Source organism: Carassius carassius, chromosome 34 (genome assembly GCF_963082965.1).
Source record: "Carassius carassius chromosome 34, fCarCar2.1, whole genome shotgun sequence".
NCBI lineage: Eukaryota > Metazoa > Chordata > Actinopteri > Cypriniformes > Cyprinidae > Carassius > Carassius carassius.
The window spans coordinates 29,797,474-29,821,385 of NC_081788.1; the positions used below are offsets into that span (position 1 = coordinate 29,797,474).

Sequence of the window (23,912 nt, forward strand, 5' to 3'; positions counted from 1 at the left end):
AACCCAGAACCTCGACAAATGTTCCGGAGTGATGTCCGGTTCATTGACGAATCATTCTTTTTCTAGATCTACAAGTTACTCAATCAGAACTCACTTTCAGATATCTGACAGTCACGTCAACTCGAAAAGTGTCAAAATTACCGGCATATCTGATCCTGCATGATTGCATCAAGGAACTAAAGAATTGAACCAGTTCATTGAAGTAGACTGTACGAAAGAATCAGTTCGCGGAAAATAATCAGTTTCTCCATTGCATGAGGCTCTGGATTTCAGGTAGTAATGTAGTAAATAATGTTCAGTTTCTTGCAGAGATTAATTTTGTGTTGTCTGATATGCTTTTTCTTTTTTTCAAAAACAGGCAGCCACTGACTTGTATTTTATGAATCACCAAGGATCACAGTGTCTCTACTGAAGAAAAAAGTCACTTACATCTTGGATGAACTGAGGGTGAGTAAATTAATAGCACATTTTCATGTTTGGGTGAACTATTCCTTTAACTGAAAAAGTTAGGCATTTTAAAACGTCCATTGAATCAACATGAGTAGGCTACACAAGTCTAAAAGTGTAATTTATGTGTATGTGAGAGTGTATTTGTAAATGAATGTTTGAAGAATGAATGGTGTGGTAATTTAAATGCTTTTTAGGGGTAAATGTATTATTCACGCGTGTATTCTATTTGTCATCAGCCTGCCCAGGGACTACAGGTGGAAATTAGCATAAATGCTACAACCTGGTATAATGCATCCCTCCTTTTTAAGGTTAATGTATATTTTACAGTGTCCCTGTTAAAATAAATAAAGTAAAAGAAAAAAAACCCCGCTTCATCTGACAGCCTTGTGTTCAATATTTCAGCTTCAGTAAGCAGTTCTCTGATGCTTTTCTTGGGTTTCACTCTCACGGCCATTAGATGATGAACATCATTAATCTTGAGGGTCATTAATTATTTGTGTATAGTTATTTACTGGCACTTACTCTTGGAAAACTCATATCTCTGTGAACTTTTTAACAGCAAGGTGAATGGTTTTCCATCTCGCACAAGAGTCTTTTTTCCTGCATGATAGAATTGCTTTCTGCACCTCCATATATAATAACAATCAATCACGATAAATTTGTCTATGGATGAGGTTCAAACTTGTCTGTTTCTTTGACAGCTTGTCCTCGATGGAAAATTATATGGCATAACAAGTAATCGAAATGCCTATTGTGATGCCGAGGCCCGGGTGAAAGGAATATCATCTTTCTCTTTGAAATCAGATGAATGCAACATGCGTTCTGTACGCAGCTCAGCGGGAGAACACGGCTGTTCTGTGAGGAGAGATTGCAGAAACGCTGCTGCTGCTGATGCAATGACCTCATCCCCCCGAGCCGCCCCTGCTGCTCGATGTGACCAGAATACAGGGGACAACTGGCCCCCGCTGCCGGAGGAGCTGTTTGATTTGGAGCGGCTGAAGGCCAAGTACATCCGAAAGCACTCGCTCCACAAACAGACAGCTTCTGAAGGTCATCAGAATTCTGTGAAGCAACAGGTTGAGAGGCTCGAGGATTCCCAAAGTCTCATATTTATTGTATACGGTGTTCTGATGACATGGAGGTCGAGGTTTGATTGACATTTACATAATTCCTATAATTGAGTAAATATTTAGCCACTATTGTGTATTTTCCGGCATCGCTCGCAGCTCTTTTCTCATGTGTTCTGGGCGTAGATTAGATGCATTCGCAGAGACTCTCTCTCTCTCTCTCTCTCTCTCTCTCTCTGTCTCCCTCTCTGTCTCTCTCCATCTCTGTCTCTATCTCTCTCTCTGTCTCTATCTCTCTCTTTCTCTCTCTCTCTCTCTCTCTCTCTCTCTCTCTCTCGCTCTCTCTGTCTCTCTCTCTCTGTCTCTCTCTATCTCTCATCAGCTCAGCACACAATTAAACAATATTTAATACCGCAAATTGAAATACACAATTCTTTACAACCGTCAATTTGAAGATTAATAGTTAATTTAAATAGCTTTTATGTGTTGAAAGTATTTTTTTTATTATTATATACAGTAGTATAATGGTATTTAATTATTAATTATTTAATTTATTCTTGCTTTTAGTTTTAAATCTATCTGTCTTTATGCATGCATGAATGTGTGTATCTGTATGCTCATAGTGTTATATTTATATTTCACACTGTTATATTTGCTTGTTTATAATAGTTAATTTGGAACATATTATAATATTATTTAGTTTGAAATATCTATCTATCTATCTATCTATCTATCTATCTATCTATCTATCTATCTATCTATCTATCTATCTATCTATCTATCTATCTATCTATCTATCTATCTATCTATCGATCGTTCTACCGTTCTCTCTCTCTCTCTTTGGCTTATATTTATTAAGTGAGTGAAGTAAAAGGTTAGAGGCGGGGTTTGTGTTGTTAGCGCCCCGCCCACCCGAGTGCGGGCCAATGGGCTTGCTCTGCGTCCCGCTGTAACCGAACACACATTCGCGGTGAGCTGCGCCGGGTTCACACCTCCTGCCGAACCGAAAGCGCATCAGCTAACATTCCCAGATGACCCGCAGTAGAATGACGCGCGTCCGGAGCGCGGGTGTGTTTGCCGAGCTCTGCGTTCATCTGAACGGACCCCTGCTCTCCATCTCGCCGAGATCAGTCTGAGCGTCTGGTAACTTCTCCAAACCTGTGTGCACGGTGTCGGACTGACAGCGCGCTCCTCCTGTTTTGTAGTTGCATGTGTGCATGAGAAGAGCTATTGCAGATTAGATGGTTTCTGCTCAGAATGTGTTAGAATGAACCCTGAACACTGACTGCCTGGTTTTCTTCTCTCCGGCGGCGCAGTCCACAGTTATTGACCGAAGTGCGGACATTCACACCACTGACAGAAGATCGTGGACATCTCATCACTTGCTCCACTGTCTGACATCCGCCGAGCCACAGATGCGAATGAAAAAAGTCGACTAAAGCAAGAGGAATATAGGTGTCCGAGTGCGCTGTAGCGATGCTGCAAGTGGAAATGATCCTATTCGTGGGTGTGATTCTGTGGATGTGTGTATTTAGTCAAGAGCCCAGCTCAAAGGTGATGGCTGATCGATACGCTGTCTACTGGAACCGAAGCAACCCCAGGTGAGCGCATCCGCGCGCGTCTGTTCCGCGGTACTTTGTGCGCGTGACACTTTCTCTTGCATGAGCATTTCTAGACAGACCCAGGTTTAAAATGCGCTAATTAAGGTAGCCTATTTGAAAATTATTATTAAGATGAAGTAAACGCAACGATGGGCAGTCGCGTTAATTATATGCACATATACGCTTTATTAAGTCGATCGCGTTTCTGCGATTATTCGCGATTTGTAATAAATGATGAATAGTGGGTTTTTATTTTATTTTATGCAGAACTGTTGAGTAATATAAAATTCCGTTTATGCATATGGATGCATACAATATGTATCAGATGAAACACTCACAGTTAGAATTAAAAATAGCTTAAAAACGCATTTTTTTCTTTATCTTTAATAACGCGTTATGGATTGAATTGTATTGGATGGCACGCAGTATTGAGAGTTTCTCATGAACGTTTCTGCGCGTGCCGTCGCTGCGGGGCCCGATCGGACTTTATATTGCAAAGTTGACTTTAGTGTTTCCTTCCGTAGCCTGCTGTGTTTTATTCTCATTTTCAGCTGGTTTCAGTCTCGTGGTTTTTCGAGGCGTGGTGCATTTTTCCAATACAGTTATAATAATATGAATATTTACAGTTGCATAAGTGAAAAACGCTGCTCTGCAAAAATATTTATAATTAATCGAAGGCTTTTTTTTCTTGCACTGTAAATACATTTGTGTGGTTTTGAAGCGTCGATTCACTTACAGTGAAACTGAAATAAAAACTATATGCAATATGTGAATTAACATATAAATGCGGTTCAATATCCTGAAATTATTTGAACTAAAACATCGATTGAAAGCAGGTGTATTTGTGGATATTAAAAAGGCGGCAGATGGGATCAGTTTCACACCAATAAACACAACTGTAAATGACTCTGCAATTCTCAGTAAATAAATATATAAATGTCTTACAATGATAAGATGAGGTGAATGCATTTACAGATGAGAGCACAGCTTTTATATCTCTAGACCAAACAGAAACTAGGATGCATTTAATAATGCAGATTAAAGTGCTTCATATGTTTGTTTTCTTCGCTGATTAAGAAAATCAATTATATATAACTCCAGTCTTTACATGGCCATTGATATTTAGTGTATTTATTAGTATCTCAGTCACTAATTTTTTCTTTTTCTGTAGTTATTTAAAATGTGTATTTTTTTTTTTTTTTTTTTTGGAGGGGGGGGGGGGTATCCACACATTTACAATGAAAATCATATTTTTTTTCAATGCATCTCCAGTACATTGAAGTACATAAAAAAATATATATTTCACAAGGATAAAGTCCTGTATTTTTTCTCCTCCATGTTTTTGGAGGAAATAACCCTACTTCTCAGAAGCACAGATGGTTTGCAGTGATTCCCGTCAAGGCCTGTAAGAATCCAGTGGTTCGTGAAGTCTTTTATTGTCTTGTTTTTGTTAGTGGAAGGCAGATACACTCACAGAAAGGACGTTTTGTGTCCAGTAACTCATTTTGATGTGCAATAATCTTCTTTGTTTGACTCGTAGTGATCTTAACAAGAAGTGCATGCATGCAGGAGATGATATGACTGTAAAACTCGTCAACCATAATGAATTATTTTGCATGACGTCTGTCTAAAAGTTTAGTAAATTCTAGTAGTGCAGCCGTTCTTTTTGTATTCATCACATGAGAATGAATTGTCGAGTGGTTAATTACTCACTGCACCTTTGGCACAGTAAACGACCGTAATGAGGACGCAGTACCGTTTCCCATGCTCAAGAAACCCCACTAGCCAGATTTCCCTCTGACTTCCTTCCCTTTTAGCTGTGACTCTTTATTTCTCAGTGCCATGCTGAGCAGAGAAAATGAATGAATACAATTAGATATTTCAGGAGCTTCATTCCGGCTGTGCGGAGAGACCCGGGTGCAAGGGTCACACGCTCTCCGAACGGAAACCCCACATACATTCAGCTGTAACACGATCGTTGGGTTGCTCATGAAAATGTTCCATGATGAACCAGTCAGAAATGTGTTCCCACTCGATTTAAACATGCAGGACCATCCGGTGTTTATGGGATAGCATTTAGAACATCACTTCCCGTAAAACTCCCCAAAATACAACAAAACACAGTTCAAATGTTTTATTTAAATGTATTTCATTTGAAAAACAATTATAATTAAATATAAAGAAAATATACATTTTTATTACTGTTTATTACAAATTTGCTTGCAAAATAAAAATATTTTTAAATAAAAAAAATATATATTTATTTTAATTTTTATAACCATTTTTTTTAAATAAAGATATTTTCAAATATTTTTCATTATTTATTAAACATAAACATAAGCAAATAATTTCTAATAAATATTAAATATTTATAATTGTTTATTAAAATTTTACTTGCAAAATATTTGTATGATACAATTGTTATACATTTTAATGAAATATTAATAACTTTTTAATTAGCATTTTTTTTATAACTTAAACTGTTTTGTGTTTTTCTCCTGCTGCTTTACATAGTTTAGCCCAGATATATTTTTAAGAGCAAAGTTCCCACCGTTGTTTAAGCATAATGAATTGAACCTCTCGCACCTCCACAAACTCCACATGTAACAGCCTCCATGTACTTTATGTGCATTTTAGCACCTCTTAAATCTCCCTCTTCTGTGGGAGATTAAAAAAGTACATTAATAAAGTATCCAGCTCAGCAGAGAAACATAAAACACGATACGTTCCCATGCATGTTGCTATATATGACTGCTGCTCCAAATATTATTCTTCAGTCTTAAACAGATCCTGCTGCTATTCGGACTGACTTGAGTAGATGTGACACTGCCGAAATTCCTCTTTCAGCCTTGTAAAACTTCTCCCACGTGCCATGCCTTTTCACTGTTGAAATTCATTCTGAAAGATGGTTTGCATACTGGAGAGTTCAGCAGGTCTGTGAGAATTATTATGATGATTTTAAAGAGCAGACGATGGCATAAAGGACAGCAGATTTGAAAAGCAGAGACCAGGATGGCAGTCGATTAATGTTAGGCAGAAAAATAACTTCACGGTTATCCTGCAGCAGCTCATTGGGTGCTTAAAAAGGCAGCGGGACGTTTTGTGCAATGCAACAGTTTTTTAATTGCTACGAGAAGAAGAGCCAGGGACCTACTGTCTGTTGTTTTCAGAAAACAGGCTAAGTAATAGAAGTACTATGGAGTAATAGAGCTCGTAAAGCAAGATCCTTTTCTGAACAATCCTGTTGTGAAATGCATTTTATTTATTTGCTTTTATTCATAATGCATAATTAATATCCAAACCAGCAAATAATGGTGAGAAGAAGCAAATGCACAAGAAAGACAGATGTTTGCGCATCGTCTGGTTGTAATAGAGGAACTTTTAAAGCATGATCCTTCTACTGAGCAACACTTTTGTGAAGTTAGTGCAGTTTAATTTATTCGCTTTTATTCATGATGCATGCTTTATATGAATTAATATTTGAAAGTACAAAAAGCTGTCACTGGGATGCATACCCTTTTATAAGATACACCAATGTACCTTATTTACACCAAGCGGTGCATTTTAGTACCTTAAAGGGAAATATTTGTACCTAAATGGGATGCATTAGTAGCTTTGAAAGAGTAGCGCTCCAGTGACAGCTTTTGTACGTTTTTTTTTTCTCTGAGAGTATGCATAAGACAGATGTTTGTGCATGAATTTAAAATAATGCATATTCAATTTTTTGAAATATGAGAGCCTCATCCAACAATTTATGATTAGAATACGCAAACGCAAATGAAACCCTTTCAAAAGGTACACCTTTGTACTTTATTTACCCCACAAAGATCCATTTTAGTACCTTAAAGTGTACATTTTAAATACTTGTGTCTGTGCATCATCCGGTCGTGATGCTTGTCGAGCTTGTAAAGCAAGATCTTTTTACTGAAGGCAGTGCAATTTATTTTATTTGCTTTTATTCACAATGCATGTTGACTATAAATTAATATTCGAAGCTTGAGAGTCTCATCCAGAAAATAATGATGAAAATAAGCAAATGCACAAGACAGGTGTTTGTGCATCATCTGCTAGTAATAGAGAAACGTTTGAAACTTGATCCTTCTAATGAACAAGACTTTTGTGCAATTGATTTTATGAATTAATATTTGATTCAAACCGTGTTTCTGACTGTTCGAATGCTTTATTTGTAACGCTGCATTGGTCTAAATGTGGCATGATGGCCATGGGGCTGGTGCATCGGTCATGCCTGCTTCACCCGTGCCATTCCACATTCACACCTCCGTTTAAGGAAAATAAATCAGTCTCCAGCTGCGGGCAAGTTCTCAAGAAATTGAAATGGGTTTGGCGAGACTCGCTGGCAGCCAGGTAACGTGCCGTAAGATTTCATAAGTGCAGAGAGTGTGTGGAGTGATTGCATCATTTGATTATTTTTAATGTGAATCAGTGTTTACTCCGGCAGGCGGCTCCTCATCCAGACAAACAAACAAACAAACCGTCCGCCCGCCCGCTGTAAATATTGAGCGGCCGGTTCCTTACAGCCAGGCCTCGGTCGCTCTGAAAGGCCACTATTGTTTCCCCTCGCTGTCGCCTCTCCACAACCCGGGCTGAAAGTATGCATGCATTTAGAGAAAGGAGAGCAGGAGAGGATGAAGGGGGTGAATGGAGTGCTGCTTGTAATACTCTCTGCGTTTACAGGGACGCCGTGATCGGCCCACAATGGAGCGCAGAGGAGATTTCTCCCATGCCAAGCAGGGTTTCACAGACGAATGTGTCTGGACGCTTCTAACAATGTAGGTGACATTTGGGAGCTCGGGGTCTGAGACGAGCCCTAAGCCGACAGGATTAACCCCAGAACTGGCCTTTGTCCTTCTTGAAGTCCTCCGGGGGCAGAGGGGTTTCGTGATGGGTTTTTCGAGGGGGTTTTGTTGCACTCGAGATACAGTATCAGGCCTCGTGTTGTTGGAAAGATGTCGGAGACGTGCACAAAGCTCAGAGGAATGTGATTTGCCTTCGCTTTCCCGAAACACTTGGGTTCCCCTGCGTGAAGTGCAGATACGCTTGACTGAATTTATGGGTTTTTTAAGATCTAAAGAGCTTTTGATCTGAAGGTTTGTGCATAAATGCTTTAAATTAAGTTTGTAGACAAATGTAAGTTCTGCGCACACATGAATTCTTCACATAATACATTTTATTTAATTTTATTTTATTGATTTTGACATTTAAAATAACATTAAATATAAAAAAATATATTTTTTTAGAAATAGAGTTGTTTATATAATATTTTATAAATATAAATATTTTTTGTATTTTATTCTTCCTCTCTTTTTTTTTTTTTTTTTTTTACAGTTGTAGTATTTTCTATTTATATTTATTTATTTATTCATTTTGGTCAGATACACCCTTGACTGAATTTGTTTCTCAAGATCTAAAGATCTTTTGATCTGCTCTTCAAATCTTTTAAAATTAACTTTTAATTTATTTAATATTATTATATATTCAATTTTATTTATTTATTTTTATTTGTTTTAGATTTCACAAAAAATAAATACCTTTTGATCTGAAGGCTTCTGCTTAAATGCTTCACTTATTTACTTTAATGTTGTAGAGAAATATAAATTCTGTATACATATGAATATAGATGTGTATATATATATATATATATATATATATATTATATGTGTGTGTGTGTAATGGAAGAAAGGATAAGTTAACATTTCTGCTTCAGTAGTTAATTTAATTTCATAGGGTTTCATAATTGTAATTTTTTTTGGAAGATATAAAACCGAGCGAGTAAATGTGACAAACTTTTCCCTGATCGTGTATCAAAACAAATCCTTCAGTTTATAAAACGGCTACCTTTGTCTTAAACTTGTGGTTTGACAGCTTGTAACCTGACGTTTGTTGATGTTGTTCTCCTAGATCTTGTGGTTTGGTGTAAATCTTGCCGGGTCACCCTGGGAATGCGGGTGTTGTTGTGTGTTTGTTAAGCGTCTCTGGGTCTGAAGTGACTCAAGGTCTCCTCAGTGTCCCCTCTTTCACGAGGTAAAGGCATGGAGTCACTTAAGGGCTTAAAAAGCCATCGGCTCATTGTCTACCAAACCCTTTCCTCTTTAATCCCTCTTCCTCTCCTCCATAGAAACCTTCCCGCTCACATTCTGCATTCATATTAATCAGTGTTAAAGGCCTAATGAGATAAATAAGACTTAGGAGGAACCCTAGAAGGTCTTTTGGAAGTCTGCAGAAACAGTTACGCTAAAGATATCGCCCGGACAGTTGATTTCAGAGCCTGAGAAGAACATCTTCTGTTCTGTGTTGACTGGATGTTTAGCATCTCTTTCTAAAGCCGTGTTTGTTTGGCTGCTGATCTCTCTGCTTCCCAAACATCAAGATGTGTTGTTCTTGCCCTCTCGGAGCTCAATGGTCTGGTCGGCATGGAAGAGGCCATCTGGGGCGCTTCTCTCTGTCTCTCTCTGGACTAATCGGGGATTACTGTGCCCTTCACATCGGGTGTAATAGGCTCAGGGCTTTAGGGCTGTTGGGGTGTCTTCTGCGCTCCTCTGTTTGATTCGGGACCAGTGTTGTGGCTACTGGATGCTTAGTTAATGCTGACGAGTCACGAACATCCAGATGGTGAAGGTGAAGACAGACGTCTAATCTAAAAGTTTACAGCTCGTGGCTGATGATGTGTAAATATGAAATACTTGATTGTTTTGAGCTATATGCAAAGAGATTTATTTAGCATTACACATAGAGCATCTTAAGATTGTGAGATTAAAAGTATGTATTTGTCATAATTTGTATTAGCCACCCATTTTTACTGATATAATAAAATATCATGAAACAATTCATGAAAATTAATTTTCATGTAACAAAATATTTGAGATAAAACTATTTATCCTAAGAAATCTGCACAATTCATATTTGTTTTTGTTTTTTTAATTTGTGAGATGCAACACACTTTTAATGTAATAATAATAACAACAATAAGTAATAATAAATGAATAATAAATAAATATATTTTTTATATATGCAATAATATAAATGTTTATTCTTATATAAATATATAATAATGTATCATGGTCTTTGACATTAAATACATTTGGGAAGTGCTTTAGTTATACCAAGGTTATTGAACTAAAATTAAAACCATTAAAATACATTTTGTGTTACATTAAATTAAATAAAAGGTTACTGGAATAAAATAAAATATGAAAAGCTTTTTATTTCAGCTAGTTGTCTAGACATCATTGCTTATTTTAATTGAGTTCAAGTTGATGTACTTAAATAACTAAAATTAAAATTAATAAAACTTATATATATATATAAAAAAAAAATAACTCTCCAAAATTACTGGAAATTACAAAAATGTGCAACAAAATTGCTAAAACTTGAACTAAAATGAAAATGAAAATAGAAAAATAAAAACTAAATAAAACAAATTAAAAAATAATAGTATTTCAATGGTACTAAAATAATGCTGATTTAAACTCTAGAAATATATATATATATATCTATATCTATATATATATCTTTTTTTTACAATTTGGCAAAAAAATTTCAATTTATGTTTACTTTATATAATATTTGTATTTTATTTTCAAATATAATGTTATTTATTACATTTAATTTTTTTTATTTAAATATTAACCTTATATAGTTTTATTTTTATTGATTATTATATTGAGTAAATTTAATTGGTGTTAAACTATGTCTAGTACCATCTCTACTCCAATATTTGTAATGTTTTTAATAATTGTGTTTTGACACGGCTCGTTTTATTCCTCCTCTTTGAACGTGTAGAAGTCTTCTTAACTCGACCTGCAGGAGGCCTGTGATGTGTCGATCAGCCAATGGGAGCACAGCGTTTCCTGCCGTCTGATTGGTTCCGACGGTGAGATGCTGGCGAGTGACTGTATGAAATATTAAGAGCTGTTTGTGATCTCACAGCAAACCTTCACACGCAATCCTGAAGAAACCAGGTCTTGAACTCTAAGAGACGTCTTGGTTCGGAAAAAGAGACTCTTTTATTGTATACCATTGGATTGTTAATCCAGCATGCTAAAAAAATTCAGTCCCTCAGATATTTTCCCAGCAACTTGCCACAGAAATACTCTTCGTGTGTCGCTTTAAGCCGAGTGTCGAGAGAAGCAGCAGGGTTTCTCTAAAAGAGGCAGTACTGTTCTGCACGCGATTCTGTCGCCCTATCGCCAATGAGAGCACCACGACACGATGGTGGCTGAATTATTCACGCTTGTAATCGGCCTTTATGTCATATGGCGCGAGCTGGGGCCTGTGTTATTCTAGTGCATAATTGAAGCCGCTCAGAAGTGGAAGAGTTAGAATAGCAGAAGTAATGTGAAGGGAAAGGCCGGCGGTGGAGGCGAGGGGGTCAGACTCGTCTGGTCGTGTCCGGCGTAACCAGCGCTGACATTGAGCTGAGCCGAAATATCAACTCTCTGAAGATTTACGATAAGAGAGAACGGTGCAAAAAATGGCTGGCTTTAATTGTGGCTTTGCTTTTGTTTCAACGTATTCTTGGGCCGCTCTGCTGCGATTGTAATTGTGTTTATTTGCCAACTGTATTTGGTAATCAGAATCAGATTTACATGCTAAATTAATTAGAGTGACGGTCCGGGGTTTAGCTGTGCTTTATGCGTCGTTGGAGAAAATGGAGATTTTACACTTACCCGTCAAAAGTTTGGAATAATTATGATTTTGAATTATTCTGAAAGAAGTCTCTTCTGCTCACCAAGGCTGCATCAAAAATACAATAAAAACTGTCAAATTGTGAAATATTATTACAATTTCAATCAGCTGTTTTCAATGTGAATCTTTAGTAAAATGAAATTTATTTCTGTGATGAAACGGTTAAATTTTCAGCATCATTCCTCCAGTCTTCAGTGTCACATGATCTTCAGAAAACATGAAAATATGATGATTTACTGCTCGAGAAACATTTCTGATTATTATCAGTGTTGAACACAGTTGTGCCGCACAATATTTTTGTGGAAACTGTGAAGCATTTTATTTTTCAGGATTCACAGGTTAACCGAACGTTCAAAAGAACAGCCTTTATTTGAAATAGAAATCTTTTGCAACATTATAAATGTCTTGCCTTTGATTAATAATAAAAGTATTAATTAATTTTTTTTATAATTAAAATAAAATAAAAATCTTAGCCCTAACATGTTTGTGTAAATCATCATATTTTCATGATTTCTGAAGATCATGTGACACTGAAGACTGGAGGAATGATGCTGAAAATACAGCGGAGCATCACAGAAATAAATTACAGTTTAATGTATATTACAATAGAAAACAGCTATTAGGAATTGTAATAATATTTCGAAATTTCTATTGTTTTTACAATATTTTTAATCAGCCTTGGTGAGCAATAAGATAATAATAAGAATAAAAAAACGTAATTATTCCAAACTATTGGCCATTTGAAAATTCAGCTTTGAATGGACAGGAATGAATTCAATTTTAAAGTGCATTTAAATATAAAACCGTTCTTTTAAATCATAATATAAGTTTGCAATATAACTGTATTTTTCTGAGCAGAAGGGAATATTTTGATATTTTGACCAGCAGTGTATTTTTCCCTTTCCAACAGCCAAACATAAACACAGATGCAACGATGCAGAAAGGTACAGTTGAAGCGTATCGCTTTGAAAGCCATGAGAAACTCACATTCCAGTGAACACGTTAAGCATTGATTAGCAGCCTCTAATTAAATCTCATTGGTTATTTCTTTTGTCCAGCACAGATTTACCTGGCCGTCTCAAATGAACAGTGCACTCACGGCCTGAGCTCCAGTTTGTTTTACACATTGCCAACCCACAGTCGCACAACTCCCATCCACAGAGAGCACGTCTTTTGTGTTTGTGAACAAAGGGCGGCGGGATTTAGTTACTAGCCTGCGAGCTTAAGAAGCAACCGAACACAACGGCTACAAAAAAGCTTGTGGGAAATTCTTAATCTTCAGGTGAATACGACACCTGAGAAACAAATGCATGAGGGCATGTTTACGGTGACTCATGATGGCGTTAACACACACACACACACACACACACACACACACACATGCATTTCAATTCCAAACTTCGTTTTACTTGCTTTTATTTACACTAATGGCTGATCAAACCATGCAATCTCTAGCCAAAACCAGAAAGGTCTGCCTATAAAAGACATGCGTCCATCCAAAAATCAACTAGCAATAATAAAACAGTCTTTCTGGACAGAAACATAAATATTTCCATAAAGAGATGAGGTAATACGCCCGTAAAAATGTGTCTTGCTGCGTGAGCAATTAGCGGTGTAGAGAAGAGCAGACTTTACAATGCTTTTATGGCATGTATGAGCAGCTACAATGCAGCTATAAAGCATCTGATAGACGCATTAGTCGCTGCGTGTCCAGGAAACATAAAAAATAAAATTCATGAGCGCTTTCTCAGTGAGAGCACCTTGAGAAGATACAGGACACATCCCGTCAGATGCACAACAGAGACGGGAGTTATTTATGTGCATCGCTGCCGAGAGTCATCGCCAAAACAATGGGAAAAAATTTAAGTGCGACCTTGTTTTTTATTTAATTCCCCTGTCAGGTTTCTTTGTCTTTTCTTTCACTCTTGTTTTTTCTTGATAATATTGTGAAATCAGCATCTCGTGTTGCACAGATTGCATTGAAGGAGGGCCGGGCATTGAATGATTATCATATCGAAATAAATGTATAATATATATACATTTATTAAAAGTTCTGTCACTAATGATGATAAGCTCTGGACATAGTTTTCCGATCACAGGAGAAATTAATGCGATAGTAGCCAGTCTGAAACTGAAAGATCGCCATGAAAACCCGCCAAAATAAAAGTTTGGTTTAACTTGAAGAACTTATGACAGAAATATATTGCTGTTTTATACTAAAATGTATATTCTTCTTAAAATACTACTACTACTAATAATAATATAAATTTGAAGGATATATATATAAAATCCAACGTTTTTTTGGTAAATTAATTGTTATATTTTATTATTTGATTACATTTAAATAAATTTTTTTATTTTATTTAGTCATTTAACACACATTTAATACATTCATTATATAGTCATTTATTAATTCATTCATTTATTTAGTTATTTATGTAATGAATAAATTAATTAATTAATTAATTTGACAATTAACTGACATATTTAGTCATTTATTAATTTATTTAATAAACAAACAAACAGATAAATAAATAAATAAATAAATAAATATCGTTCCCATTGACCAGCATCAATTAAATATTAATGTGTATAAAAATAATATCAAAAATAGAAATGCAATAGGAATGAATTCAGAAAAAATAAAAAGGATTTAATGGCACCCTAAAGTAAATGCTAACTTACTCTGTGGAGCTTAATTGTGAACAAACAAGTTACATTTACATTCATTTTCAAGATCCAACAAACATCTGGGAACAATTCCTTCCATATTAATGGTAAATAAATATTGTGATGCATATTGATTTGGAAAGAAATTAATATTACCCAGCACTACATTGTAGGCATTGTCTTTGAGAAATCAGAAAAGAGAATTAAATCCTGTGTGTTTGGAGCCTCGTATCGGTTTATTTGCACAGAAACTTCAGGCGTTTATGGATTCTGGTGTTAATTGAGTTCTCGGCTCGTTTAGGATTCACATCCACAAGATCCTGCTGATAAAACCCACTGATAATTATTTTCTTGACTTATTGCTCTTTGCGTCATTCATTCGCCTCATTATAGCTTGAGCCATCTTGTGATTAAAAAGATGTAACTGTCAATTATGAAAACAGTAATTGCATGCTCTGCCTGGCCGTTTCTCCTAATGAACTCTTTTCGGAGGGTTTGTTTTAAATTATTGTAAGCATCAGCACTTAAATGAGATTTTATCAGCACAATAATCTACACGTCACGTCGTCTGAAGAGAGTCGTTGAGCACATATTCTCTTTTAATTTTCCTTTTTATTTGTTTATTATACAAATCAGATTTCGTCCTTGTAGTTTTTGATTTATTTGAATAAGAAAAAAACTCAATTTATTGGCCTTTTTTTGTCATTTGTTTTCTTTAGTTGTTGATTACATTATATTATTATGGTTAAATTGTTATTTGTTAAAAAGTATGACTTTCATATTTTACATAGGAGATCATATTATTTTCTTTCGTCATTCAGTTTTATTTATTTATTTATTTTATTGCAACGTGAACCATAAAAGCACAATTAAAAAAATTAAATGGCTAAAATATATATTTATTTAGAAATTCTTGCTTTATATTTTAAAGAGATGCTTTATTTAATTTCAGGCTTTTTTTCCTCTCCAGATATTGTAAAATAAATCTGATTAATTAATTAACTTATTTTACAACCAAAGAATAAATAATGTAATCATAAATACATTAGTTTATTACTTAATTCTCTTTATACATCAAATTTTACATTATAATCATGTAAATATCATATATATATTTTTTTTTTCTCATATATTTTCTTATATTCCTTTTTTTTATTTAATCTGAATAATAATGATTTCATAAATCTTGTTTTCTGTTCATTTCTAGTATGCACTGTTTTTGTCCCCTCATTTGTTGACACATTAATACTTTTATTGAGAACTATACAATCCAGTTTATGGATCGGATGCTTTATAGTAGGTAATCAAGAATGTTTAAGTACAGTTTTAACTCTGATTAAACGGCTGTAATCGTAGTATGTTGTCTCTTGTTGTTCGAGTCTCCTGAAGGCCGAGCTGTGGTTCTTCATGTGTTCTGCTGTCTGTGGGTCTGGTTGATGGTGGAGGGCCGTGGCGTGTCGATGAAGATCAGAGAGTGTGGGTTGACTTGATCACGTGGCTTTGGCTTTCAGTTTTCCCCTGATGGCTTTTGGCACGCAATGCTGGAGCTCTGCTTCTGCCACCGACCAACCAGAAGCACAGAAGAGCCAATGAGGAAAGAGGAAATGCTTTGTTAAATCTGACTTGAGTCGAATGTGAGAGTGTATATGATCTCGGTCATGATGCAGTGAGAGACGGAAATACTGCCGTTTTCTACCGAATCCAGTTTGCACATAATATCAAAATTCACTGTACAGACACTTACTTGCTTATTTAAAAATGAGACATCTTTGTGTATTAATATATTTATTTATTTTTAAATCATGAGTGCATGTAGAAAAACATTGTAAAGGGCATCTGAGGAGCATCTGCTGAAAGATGTCGAATTAAACCGTGCAAATCACAAAGTCTATTTACTTATACAGTAACTTTTCCAACTATTTGCACGTACAGTACTGTAAACAACATGCTGTGTGTCTATCTGTTCTTCATGCGAACTCTTTATATTGCTCCACTTAGTGCTTAGGTCTTTTATTATTATTTTTTTTAGTTATAACTGTATTAAGTTTTTGTGTGTCAGTTGTTATTATTATAATTATTTGTATTATTACAAATATTCTTGTTTGACAAACAACGAGTGTGTACATAATTATATATGTTAAATAATTATAACAAATAGTAAATATTATAAAATATGTAATATTTGTAATAAAAAAATAAAATATTAATGTAACGATTTTTATTAATTATTATTCTAAATTGTAAAAATATAAAGTTATTATTATTATTATTATAACTAAAGTAAATATAATAATTAACATATGTATATATATATATATATGTAGTACATTTTACAAGAATAAACTAATCCGGTCTTTGTGCTTCAAAATTTCAGATTTAATTCAATGTGTTTGCTGTTTCTTTGTAATTATTAAATTAATTTAGTCAATTTCTGATTGAAAAATGTTTCCATTAATTGTCTTTCATTATTTTATCATGCGTGTGGTCAGTAAAAACACGCAGTAAATGTAAACAAATGTAAAAGCCTCTATGTGTTGATGCATTGAGGCAGATATAACTGTTTTATTGTTTAATATTTTTTTCTAAATCTGCAAGGAATGAATTCATATGTTTGGCTCGACTTGTGTAAATCAGTTTCTTGAACATGTTTTCATGCATGAAACGAGTTTCTCTCTCTGTCTTTATTCATTCTCTGGCAGGAAGCACAATAGATGTTGAATGTGCTCACATTGAGTCTCTGCTCTTCATATTCATCTCTCCTTCACACACACACACACACACACACACACACACACACACACACACACACACACACACACACACACACACACACACACACACAGTTCTGCTGACTCACAACAGACCACACTAACTGAAATCAGCAGAGCGCACAGAGAACACGAGATGCAGGATATTATTGTTATTAAAGTCAACGTGGAAACATATGCAGGGCGTGACTTGATTATATCACGAGGAGCTGATTGGATGATGAATACTGGGTGTTTCAGAGATGAATATGAGTTCATATTACATTAATGTTAACCAGAATTACATTACATCTTTCTAAGACTTTCTAAGGCTGGTTAATGTCATCTGAGTTCCTGTTGACTTCAGCATATAGACTGAAAAACTGGGGTTAAGCTAATGTATTTTTTCTATTTATTTGATTAGAAATACTGTAAAATCAGTAAAATTGTGAAATATTTTTACTATTTAAAATAAGTGTTCTCTAAGTTAATATCTGTTAAAGTGTAATTTATTTCTGTGATGCTCCGCTGTATTTTCAGCATCATTCCTCCAGTCTTCAGTGTCACATGATCTTCAGAAATCAGAATAATATGATGATTTACTGCTCAAGAAACATTTCTGATTATTATCAGTGTTGACCACAGTTAATATTTTTGTGGAAACTGTGATGCATTTTATTTTTCAGGATTCACAGATGAACAGAAAGTTCAGAAGAACAGCATTTATCTGAAACCGAACTCTTTTGCAGCATTATAATGTCTTTACTGTCTCTTGTGATGTCGGGTTTTATCAGGGTGTAGTCCGTCTGAAACCTGTTTTTGCTTCCTCTCTTCCTTTGGTTGGACTCAGATTAGACCCTGTCTGCTGGATAGCGTGACGTTTTTCCCGTGTCCTGCCAGTGAAGTCTCTTGTAGTGTTTTAAAGGCTTGTCATTACAGAAATTCCCTCTTTCCCCTGCTGTGAGTAATTATCTGTGAGAGAGGGCCACATTAGTGCGAGTGTCTGTCGTTCACGTCTCTCGAAGCTTCCTTCAAGGGCACTGTTTGTCCAGGGATCATCCCTACAGCACACACACACACACACACACAATCAAACACACACACACACACACGCGCGCGCACACACACCCAGACACACACACACACACACACACACCCAGACACACACACACACACACACACACCCAGACACACACACACACACACACACACCCAGACACACACACACACACACACACACACACACACACACACACACAATCACACACACACACACACACACACACACCCAGACACACACACACACACACACACACACACACACACGCACGCACACACGCACACGCACACATACACACACACACACACACACACACATGCACGCACGCACACACACAGACCCACGCACACCCTCACACACACACACACACACACACTTACAATGCTGCTCTTTGTTGTCTTAAGTGTGAAAGCACAGCAATTCTTCACCGAATCAAGATTACACAAAAAAAAAAAGACTTGAAATTCATGCAAAAGTTACTGTGTTTTATTCGATGGCTCTCAGCATTACTTGATTGTGACTGGCACCTTTCTGCACCAAATTAATGACAGAAACCTGTATAACTGACCATTTCCCTGGCTTCCCAAGTTATTTGATATCTGATATATATATATATATGTACTGTGCTGTCTGTTCATTCTCTCTTCTTCTGCTCTGCAAGATCTGTTCATGGATTACTCTGTTTATTACAGGTAATAATGTTGTAAATAATGTTCAGTTTCTTGCACAAGCCTATCGTTTCGCTTCTTAAGACCTCAGTATATTGTTAGGAGCCACGAGTATTTATTTAGTGTTCCTTGATATGCTTTTTTTTGACCATGTAATATCTGTGTCTCATAGGTTATGGATTATGTCCGTACCATTTGGAACATGGCTCATTAATACCTTCATTTCTATCAAGAAAAGGTCACCAGTGTGTTTTTCCAGACGTTTTATTGAGTCGAGAATAGACGAGACATCAAGTTATTTTGGCCTCTCGAAGCGAATCACATGCACCCGGCGACCTGAAGCGTACAGTGCACTATTAGCCAGCGTTATTGTACTGGCTTCTGCACTAAATAAGAGCTTTATTTGTCTTGAATAGTGGATTGTTCTGGATGATGTGGCATTTTGATTTTCAATGATGAGCAGCACAATCTTTAGCATGAATCTTCTCAATGCTTTCAAGCCTTGATGGCCATGATAGATTATTTCCTCGTGATGGTTGTCTTATGATGGTGTTTTGTCTAGCACGAGATTCTTAAAAAAAACAATAAGAGTTGTAAATTAATGCAAAGCTAGAATGAGTGTGTGCATGAAAATGTGTTTCTGACCAGGCTGCTTGTGAGCCAGTAAATGTTCGTCACCCTGGATGTAATTTCATTGCACAGATGTTGCTCTTTCATAGACAAATTTGCAGTCTGAGTGATGTTTCAGTTTGTTTTTGGCCCTTTGGAGAAATAAAAACAGTCCTGCAGTAAGAATATAGAGCTATAAAATGGGTGCAGAGAGAAACGTTTGAGTTCAAATTGAGAGAAATTTGATTGCAGACTTTGGCCTCTTTGTAAATCTGAGCACAGTTTTATATAATAACTACATTTAAATGCACCCATATAATCCAATTGATGGCTAAATTTGACTGAAAACACCTGGTGCTGCATGATTAATTATATTTTAATGACAATTTCTGCTTTTGTTGCTTCACAAAGTCATCACTGTGGCAGTAGTCTTTTAAAAAAGTTCTAATATGTACCGTTTACGGTAGATACTTATATACATGCTTTAGGTACTAATGTTTACATGTAGATTAAACCATAATCCACACTCACAAAAATAGCCGTCTTTTAACATTTTATTTTACATTTATCGCCAGCAACGTTTTGGCTCTTCAGTGCATTGAATGGTCTCATATAATAAGTCAATAAATAGATTGACGCACCAAAATAAAGTATTAACTGCAAAAGAGTTCTAATATGTAACCTTGAGGTATTTATATGCTCCATTTAGAAGTAAATAAGATACAAATGTGTACCTTTTATTTCTGAGAGTATAGGACAGACGTCTGATAATGCGGTCTCACAGCTGTGTAGCAGAGAGAATACAGATCCCATGTGTGATTTATCTCTCTTATGTTCACTAGTATTTCTAAATCTGTCCCAGCCAATCAGCAGCGCAGGATTTCTTCAGATGTCCAATCACAGGTCATGTGTCTAAATCTTTTTCCAGCCACCCTTCTGTTCCCATGTGATGGGACCCGGTAGTTTTCGACACGCTTTCATGGGAAACGCTCTCTAGGAATCCAGGACGAGCTTTCTTTGGCACTGTTTGGTTTTGGGGAATGTATCATTCGCGTCTGCTGCAGGTGTCGCTCCGGAGCGAAACGTCATTGAGTCTCTGAGCGCTAATACAAACCACAGATGGATTGAAGAGCCATTCAGGCTTTAGGGGAAGATTATTGTGCTTGGCTGAAGAAAGCTGCGTTTAAATGATGGATTTAGCACACTTTGGCATGGTGCAGTTGTCAAATAGCACAATAATTAATTCAGGCTTTTTTTTCTTTCCATGATGGTTTGTTTGAATCTCTAGCATTATTGACACAGGAATAGGAATACCTGCAATTTTGCAGGAAAATCTTACCATTTCATATCTGCAATTATTGAAATGAAAGCATGAAGGCAGAAGCGATGCTTTCAAGCTTCGGGCTAAGTTTGCAATTTCTGTGAAGGCCGTTAAAGGTCTGAAGTAATCGATGGCGAACACATCCTTTAGAGACCGGACGTGCTGTCTGTCTGTATGGCAGTGGAATAGAAATAAAAAAAAACTAAAGGAAAAGCACCATGTGAAGTGCAGCGGGGTCATTAATAATATTACGAGTGGATGCTTTTGTCCCGCTGCGCTCTGTTTTCCTGTTATTAAGTGCCGTATATTGTGCCGGCTTCCATTTAGTTTCAGTTTTTTACAGCTCAGGGTGAAGCAATTATTATAAAACAGATATAAAGCTCAAGCTTGCGGGAAACACACAAATAAAACAACTTTATACAGTAGAAACTTTTATTGCAATAGCAAACACAATAAAGGATAAAATGCGCTGCCGTTGTAGTCCACTGACTCTTTGTGCTTCATTTCTTATCTGCATTCTTCAGCAAGACTTCATCGACACTTATAAAACGGCTCAGTTTTCACTGTTTCGCTCTTTTTCTCAGAGGAGTCATATATTAGGTTAGAGCCACTTTCCTGATGGCGGAAAATGGAGAGAGGGTTTGGATCTTAATCCGATGCCATCTGGAAAAACGTTGAGGCCTCGGCCCGCTGGCACCGAGGTTGTGTCCCTTATGTAAACGGAACAAATTCCTTTTCACACTAATGGCGTATCGCATTAATGCCCATGGAGGTTTGTATACAAGATCAGGCTAAAGGGCCACTGGAGGTCAAGACTTATCTCATGTCCCTTAAGAAATGAGAATAAACAGCATTGTGTGTCGGCATGTTAAATACGCTTTTGTATCCTTCAGAAGCAACAGTAGTTCTCTTTATTTTATTTTATTTTATTTTATTTTATTTTATTTTATTTTATTTTATTTTATTTTATTTTATTTTATTTTATTTATTTTGTAATTTTTTTACGTCATTTTATATTTGTATTTATTTGTTTGTTTATTTTTTATACTATTTTATAAGTTTTGCTAGTTTTTTTTTTTTTTTTTCAAAAAGTTGCAACCACAAAAAAAAAGATTTTACTCTGTTTTGTTTTTCTAACATGTTTTCTAGTTTCAGTTGTTTGTGATCACTAGATGTTTATAATCTGATACACCAGAATTTAACAACATCTCTACTCAGCTGCCTAGTTTGAACAGATATATTTATTAATATATATAAGATATTTATAAATATGAATATATAAGATAAGTCTCAGGAATTGCTTTATTTTATTTTATTTTATTTTATTTTATTTTATTTCTTTACTTCATACTACACAACACTACACTACACATACCGTAATTCCACACAGGTCTAGAAGCATTACAGAAAGTAATGTTGATATGTCAGATGATACCATGATACTTCTTAGTGAAGAGCAGCTTTTCTCCCCATTTGGGTGGTTGTTTCTTTCTTCTCAAAGTTCTTGTAATAGTTCCTGGACTGTTTTGGTTCTGATTCTCCTTTAATCTCTGCAATGCAAACGTTTACAGTCCCAGACTAAAGGAAACAGAACCGCTCTGATTCCCAGTGCAGTGTCACTCCCCGCAGGGTTCTGTCTCCGTCAAGTTTTTCAAAAGCGTCTCTTCTTCAGTAGAGCGGTCTGTCTGTCACACAAGCTCTATGAAACCCACCGCACCAGCTGAGAGACCCCCATGATTCCCGGCTCCAGGCCAAAAAACAAATGCCCCACGAAGTGAGCGAAAGAATGTGCTTCAAAGTGGCCAGTGGTGCGTTTAAGGAGAGACACCAGGCCAGCAGCTCACAGTGGAATCTTCTTTTGAGAGGATGAAGCAGATCTGTTGTGTGAAGAACAAAGCAAGATAATTAAACCCCCTTTGTACTCTAGCGGTCTCAAAAGAGTCTCTCTGGAGACCGTCGGCTGGAACCGGCATGCTGGATTCAGGTGTTTTTGTGCCGTTTCATCTGACTGGCTTTGTATGTATAGGGTATTTATAGATGACAATGATTTTACTGAAAACAGAAAGGTTTTTCTTTGGACTTTTGTAGAGTTTTGCGTACAGTTGACAACATTGTCACCCCATTCACACGGATTCGCAAAAACGACTAAAAGCTGCAACATTCATGCCAGGCCACTAGTTTGCGATGTCACTTGGTAAAGAAACCATACGTCCCTGCACACATACACATTCCTATAGACTGAAGACATAATACGCATCCATGTGAAATCACTGTTTCCCCAAATTTGCGTTTTTGTAGTTTACATAGGCACGATAACCATATCATTTTCAAAAACTTGCACTTAGAAACCCATTTTCAAATGTTCACGTTTTCAGGTTTGTATAAATGAATGGCCAAAATGCATAAAAAAGTTTTTGTTTTTAGTTGAAAGTGCTTTTTGTTTTTGAAAGGTTTTTTGTACAGATGTCAACGTTGTCAAAATTATCCCCGTTCACACGGATCCACGAAAATGACTGAAAACACTGCATTATGCATGCCAGGCCACTAGTTGGCGATGTCACTTTATAAAGAAACACTACACATCTGCATTCATATACATTCTTATAGAACGAACATGCAATTCCTTATGCGCATGGTGTCACGGTTTTAACAAATTTGTGTTTTTGTAGTTTACACAGCGACAGTAATCTATTTTATCGCTATGAGTTACTAAGACTAACTGAGCTAAATAAATATCATAATGCCTGTTTTATCTTTTAAATTGTTAATAATCTGAACTCTAGATTAAGTAGCCTTGTTCCTATCTCCAGCCCCCAGCACACTTACCAAACGAGAACCAAATCACTCATATCTGGAAAATATCACAGACGTGTTCACGCCAGTATGAGCGTTATCTGTAGGGGGCCGCAGATTTGGAATGGGATTGATGATGGCCTTAAGGTGTTGCCCTCTATCTCCAACTTTAAGAGACAACTAAAAAAACATTATCTATCAACCTATATTTAATATATAA

The 23,912-nt window shown here is 36.1% G+C and overlaps 1 protein-coding gene across 2 annotated transcripts in view; it reads left to right on the forward strand.

Annotated features, from left to right (window-relative positions):
• The first annotated feature begins 2,498 nt into the window (after positions 1-2,498).
• LOC132115007 (ephrin-A5b) overlaps positions 2,499-23,912 on the forward strand; it is a 99,080-nt gene continuing 77,666 nt past the window's right edge. For both annotated transcript variants that reach the window (XM_059523432.1, XM_059523434.1), the window contains exon 1: positions 2,499-3,118. In XM_059523432.1, the coding sequence (XP_059379415.1) occupies positions 2,994-3,118 (125 nt within the window). In that variant the 5' untranslated portion in view covers positions 2,499-2,993. The remainder of the gene's footprint in view (positions 3,119-23,912) is intronic.